At 51.8% G+C, this 6,000-nt stretch overlaps 1 protein-coding gene across 2 annotated transcripts in view; it reads left to right on the top strand.

Moving 5' to 3' along the window:
- Mfsd4a (major facilitator superfamily domain containing 4A) overlaps window positions 1-6,000 on the top strand; it is a 37,973-nt gene that overhangs the window by 17,357 nt on the left and 14,616 nt on the right. For both annotated transcript variants that reach the window (XM_013346758.2, XM_005348336.2), the window contains exons 7-8: window positions 1,965-2,112; window positions 5,180-5,250. In XM_013346758.2, coding sequence (XP_013202212.1) covers window positions 1,965-2,112; window positions 5,180-5,250 — 219 coding nt within the window. The remainder of the gene's footprint in view (window positions 1-1,964; window positions 2,113-5,179; window positions 5,251-6,000) is intronic.

The following is a 6,000-nucleotide window of genomic DNA, read 5'->3' as shown; positions in this document are numbered from 1 at the left end:
GAGAGAGAGAGAGAGAGAGAGAGAGAGAGAGAGAGAGAGAGAGAGAGATATGTCAGGAGGTATACCTGGACCATGCTAAGTGTGTGGGCTGGTTTTCTCTTTCCACCTTTATGAGGGTTCCGGGTGTTGTGTATGGGTGCTTTCCCTGAATATATGTCTGTGCAGGTCCCTTGCCTGCCTGGTGCCCACAGAGGCAGGGGCAGGGAGCGGGGAACATCAGACTCCCTGGAACTGGAGTTACTGCTGCCTGTGAGTCATCATGTAGGTGCTGGGACTCAAACCCAGGTCCTGGGAAAGAGAAGCCAGTGCTCTTTAACTGCTGAGTGATCACTCCAGTGCCTGCTTTTCTGGTTTTGTTTGGTTTGTTTGAGACAAGGTCTTACTGTGTAGCCCAGGCTGCTTCTAATTCATAATTCTCCTGCCTCAGACTCCTAAACCCTGAGATTACAGGTGTGCACCGCCATAGCCCGCTGCCTTTGTGTTTTGACCACATGAAAGAGGCCTTGAAGTTGCCTCTCCATGGTGAAGGGACATGTTCATCTTCAGCCTCTATTTCCTGATGGCTTCCTCTCGGGCATGAGGGGGGAGGGTGATTCTAGAACACCTCACTTCTGAGAGACCTTGAGGCCGAGCTAATGGGGTTCATGTGCTGGGGTCACTCGCTTCCCTCTCCCCAAGGTCTGCTGTGACTCTGTGAAGGTCCCTTCCTCTCCGCCTGTCCAGTCCTTCATCTGTGAGTGGAGGAATGGGTTCGGGACTGGCTGTGATTTTTTTGCATGACTTTTAGGTCTGTGTATTTATTCTCCTAGAAACAGGCATACAGGCACATCCTAGGATACGATTTGCTTTGTGGTGCTGAGGATCAAACCCAGGGCCTTGGGCGCCCAGGCTGAGTTCTCTAACACTGATCTACATGTATAGCCCCCAATCCAGGGACATTTTCCCATCAAAGCTAGGACTTGGCATAGAACACGGAGTTTCTTTAGAGCGCAGAGCTGGGGCTGTAGCTTGGAGGTGCAGGACTTGCCAAGTGGGTACCAAGTCGTGGGTTTGTCTCTCAGCCTTCAGGGTAGGGAAACCACACAGAAATCCTAGAGTAATCGAACATTCGTTGGAAGCTCAACACTTCCAGTCTCAAATCATTTCACCACCAGCCTTACCATCCCCTTGCTAGCGCCTGGTGTAAAGATGAAGACTATAGGGTTCCCGGGGATGGCCACTTCAGGGTTCCACACTGGGAGACACTCAGCGTGGACCCACTCCTGGGGCTTTGGACTCCCAGCCTTGTGCTGCTCTGCTTTCTTCCCAGTTGGGTTTCGCATAGAAATCACTCAACACTTACATAAAAAACATTTTTAAAGAGCATAGAAACTGGGTTATTTTCGTGAAACTCTGCCTGTAGGGCAGAGACTTGGCTGAGCCACAAAGATGTCTGGGCATGCAACCTGAGCTATCCGTTTCTCAGCTCCAGCCATGGGATTTAAGAGACATCTAAGAGGCACCAAGCTGGTTGCCAGCACCATTGGTCCTCCTGGGTGCTTGTGTTGATTCCCAGAGGGTGGGGACCCAATGTCCACCACCCATACTGCTGGCTCATGGCTTCCTCACTCTGGACCCTGGAACTCAGATGTCAGGGGACAAGAAACCATGCTTCATGGAAGAGTGGGGTGTTACCCCCTCCACCAGTGGAAAGGAGAATATTGATGACCCAGATTCATAGAATACCCTGGGGACCAGCAGTGCTTAATCCCTGTGTTTACTGTATGCTGGGGGTAGGAGTGCGTGATTGCCCAGGTTGCAGTCTTTCCCGGACCCTGCACTAGCGATGTTGCAGGTATCAATGAGACCACACGGTGGCGCGTGGGCTACACCATTCTCCTGGAGCCAGCGAGGATGCTCCTGCATTTCTCTAAGGTGCGCAGCCTTGTGCCCTCTCTAAACTGCCTCTGCCTCCACTGTGACAGGTGGGAGTGGTGGTGACATTCCTGTTGCTGCTTATTTTTTCCTACAATGTCATCTTCCTGTTCGTGGGGACCGCAAGCCTGGGGCTGTTTCTGAGTAGCACCTTCCCCAGTATGCTGGCCTACACGGAGGACATCCTTCAGTACAAAGGTGAGTGGCAGAGGAACACAGAAGCATGTTCTCTGCAGCTGGTGGCCACCTCCTCATCTGCTCCCAGCTTGCTGTGGTATTCTAGGCCTGGACTTTCTTTTACCAGGAAAATTAAAACGCCCCCTGGCCTGTGAGAGCAAGCATGTTTGATCACGGGTGTCCAATCTGTGACTTTCTGTGTCTCCTGTGTGTCCGGTCCGTGGCTTTCTGTGTCTGTCTCCTGTGTGTGTCCTTGTAGCCACAGGGAAGTCTTGTGGCTTCCTTGTCCATCTCTTTCCTCCTCCTCGTAAACATTATGGGTCAGCTGACATATTGGCTGCCATAGTGTCATGTCTGTGATCAACTTAGAAGAAAAACAATCCAGGAATAGGATGAGCTGAAGAATCAAGTGTCTTTGAGTTTCTGGCTTCTGGATCCTCTAAGTGGGGTTCAGCACATGGCTGAGACACATCTCAAATCAGGAAAAATTCTTTTGAACGGTGATTCAGAAGCAGCCTTGACCTTGGTGGAACTGAGGGCAGAAACAGCATCAGCCAGAGTCAGCACCCATCCTGGGAACACACTTGTGTGCTACTGAGGACATCATGAAGAACAGGGGACATGCCCAGGAGACACAGTCCCTTCCCCCAGCTCATCCTGGGGGAGGGCAGGGAGGGCAACTTCCCGGGATACCAAAGTTCTTGGACTCTAACTCAGGAGAATCAGTTAAGTGATGGAACAACGTCCCATGTCAGTTTTGAGAGATGAACTGGTGTTCCAGTATGGCAGTAACAGGGTCTGCCGGATGACACTCAGCCCCATCTGCCTGTCACTTCCCATGCTCCACACTTAATTCAGCCTGCCTCATCATTTACTTGCTTGGCATATTTAATATTTATAATGCTGCCCTCTCCGGTCACCTCCTCTGCCTTTGTAGGTCTCGACTTGCTCGTTGCCCTTCAGTCTTGCCCCCCTCTGACCCACTGGCTCAGCACTGGGATTCCCTGGAGTTCTAATAGGCAACCAGAGCCCAGGTTCCTCTGAGTGGGATGTCAAAGAGCAGGAGATGGCCTGCTCTGACAGCATCTAGGTGTGGGAATGTCACAAGGCCACTCTCTGTGCTGCCGTAGGGAACCCTCTGAGTGACAGGCCTGCAGTCTAGCCACACCAAGTACTTGGAGTTTCTTGATGACAGGGCACTTTGACCCATCATGCTTTGGCCATAACCACTCTCCATCTGGACCGCCTCCATCAACTCCCCCCCTGTGCCCTTCCAGGAAGTATCTCTTATCTCCTCAGAGAGGAATGGCCTCCATCTTTGTGGATCGCTGACTCAGGCCCATCCCTGTTGTGTGGCCCGTCTCACAGCTTCTGTATCTAGGCTGTGTCCTCTCCAACACAGTCCCAGAAAGGGACAACAGAAAGTCTAGGCTTTAAGGACATTGCAGACACAAGCATCAGTCCCACCTCTTTATTTTCAGGTCAGTGACCTCCAGTGACCTCATTTCTTTCTTCTCACTGAGCCTTGGTTTTCTTGTCTGTCATATGGTGCTCACACCTGTAATTCTAACACTTGGGAAACAGAAGCTGGCAGAGCTACATAAGGTATAGGCCAGTTAGTGCTACATAGTAAGACCTGACCTCTAAAAAGGAGGAGGAGGAAGGGAGAGGAGGAGGGAGGAGGAAGAGAAAGGAGGAGAAAAAGGAGGACGAAGAGGAAAGAGGAAGAAAAAGAAGGAAGAGGAAGGAGAAGGAAGAGGAAAGAAGAAGAAAGGAAGAGGAGGGAGGAGGAAGAAGAAGGAAGAAGAGGAGGAGGAAGAGGACGGAGGAAGTAGCAGCAGCAGCAGCCTTCCTCTGCTGGGCTGGTTGCACCTCAATGGCTGAGCACTTGCCTTGCATGTGGAAGCCCTGGGTTTGCTCCCCAGCACCACGAAAACAACCCAGAGACAGATGCTGATCCTGTAGGAATGCACTGCATGGTAGAAAATGGAAAGCTCTTGGTTGATTGGCATCACTGACGGCTCACAGGGCTCCCTAGCTGCACGTTTATGACACTGTTGCTGATGTGCAGAAGGGTCCCAGGGTGACTCAAAAGAACACACACAACAGTGGGGAGCCCTTGGAATTCAGAGAGGGGAGTGAGCAGCATGCAGTTTAGAAATCTGATGGAATGTGAGCTGCCCTGCATGGAGAACAGGGTGGGAAATAAAGTAAGACGAAGAAGGATGTGCAGGCACAAGCAAGACAGGGATTGATTTGAGGGAGAAAGGGCTGGAAGAGCCCTCAGGAGATGTGTCTTCATTGGCCATGGTGCCATGAGCTCTGGCATGTGTCAGGGAACCAGAGAGGCAGTCAGCCTCCTGGAATAAATAGTGTCTGGTAGCCAAGAAAGACCATCAGCTAGTGGGGTCAGAATGTGCCGGGAACGGGCACTCAGGGCTAGAGAAGAAGCTGCCATCCTATGCACAGGGACTGTGGAAGATGTACGTAAAGGAAATCTAAACTCAGGTGCAACACATGAGCTGGCGGAGGGAGAGGAATCTTCCGAGGGTCAGTAAAGGATCGCATCCGAGACAGGCCGCAACACAGGTCATGAAGTCAGTTTATCCTGGTTGAAGGGTGGCTGGGGAGCAGAAAGTGTGAGAGACAGCCTTACAAACCACATAAAGCATTCAGACTTGTCCTGAAGTGGAGGGACCTGGCCTCAAGTGTCTGTCCTAGACCAGCATTCTAGAGAAAGCACGCAAACCTGGCGAGGGGTGTTATAACTGGCCTTGGACTTCAGGTTCTGACGCTACGCTTGTGCTCTGAAGGTCTCGATCTCTCTGGAAGGGCAGGCAGTGGTCAGGCTGAAAAGAGTCCCGAATGCCAGGCTACACAACTATGAACGGTTGAAGGTTTGAGAACAAGAAAGAGACATAGGAATAACCGGAGGGAGACCATCCTGAGGTAGTCAATGATCGGAGCCCTAGATGTCTTAACCTCTCTCAGACCTTCCAGAGGCGTCCCAGGATTCTCTGGATTTGGATAGCTTCACTTCTGCATCCTTGGCTTGCTCTCACCCAACCTCCCCTTCCCGTTTGGCTAGGCTGTGCGACTACAGTGCTGGTGACCGGGGCAGGAATTGGCGAGATGGTCCTGCAGATGCTGGTTGGTTTGGTAAGTGAGGTCCTCTCGGGGTGGGAGGGGCAGTGGTTGGGGAGCACCCCCCCAAGTAGATGAGAAGATTCAGCCAACCGCCTTTAAGTCCAAGCTCTCACTTCCTGAATCCCACCAGGCTGGAGCTAGCCGTTTCCCATTTCCACGCCAGCCAGACTCAAAAGCCAGGCCTCTGGATGTGGGATGCGGAGACCTTAATGACCAAATGCACGAATCCAAAGCAAACACGGCTGTCTGGGCCTGAGGCCAGGGTGGCCCCATGAGAATGCTGTTGGCCCTCAGAGTCCAGATGGTGTGCCCTGAGTCTGGCAGTGTTCTTTATCCATCTGCCCAGGTCCATGTCTCCCAGTCTGTGGCCCTGCTAACCAGAACCCCCGCTCACGTCCAGCGCCTGCCCTAGCTTTCCTTCAACACGCCCAGGTTACATTTGTTTCCCCGGAAATCAAATGTTAAAATCAACACTGCTTTCCTTGACTACCATACAGAGAGGCCAGGCTTTTCACAGCACAGGACCCCGAAACATAACAAACAGAGCAGCTTTCCCTAGGTCAGTTGGCTCTTAGTAACAGCCAGCAGGGGTGTGTAGCCTAGGTTGTATCCCTCCAAAATTCCTGTCAGCTCCTGGAGCCTCCTTTCTCTTCCATCCATCCTGACGAAGGCGAAGAATTGATTTTGTTGTTCTCTGCATTGAAATGCCATGTCTGGGGTCTGATTTGGTGTGGTTTCTTTCTTCCTTTCTCACTCTCTCTT

The sequence above is a fragment of the Microtus ochrogaster genome, chromosome 6 (genome assembly GCF_000317375.1).
Source record: "Microtus ochrogaster isolate Prairie Vole_2 chromosome 6, MicOch1.0, whole genome shotgun sequence".
NCBI classification, from domain to species: Eukaryota; Metazoa; Chordata; class Mammalia; order Rodentia; family Cricetidae; genus Microtus; species Microtus ochrogaster.
Note: the sequence above shows the minus strand (reverse complement) of the source record. Positions and strands in the feature narration are given on the sequence as shown.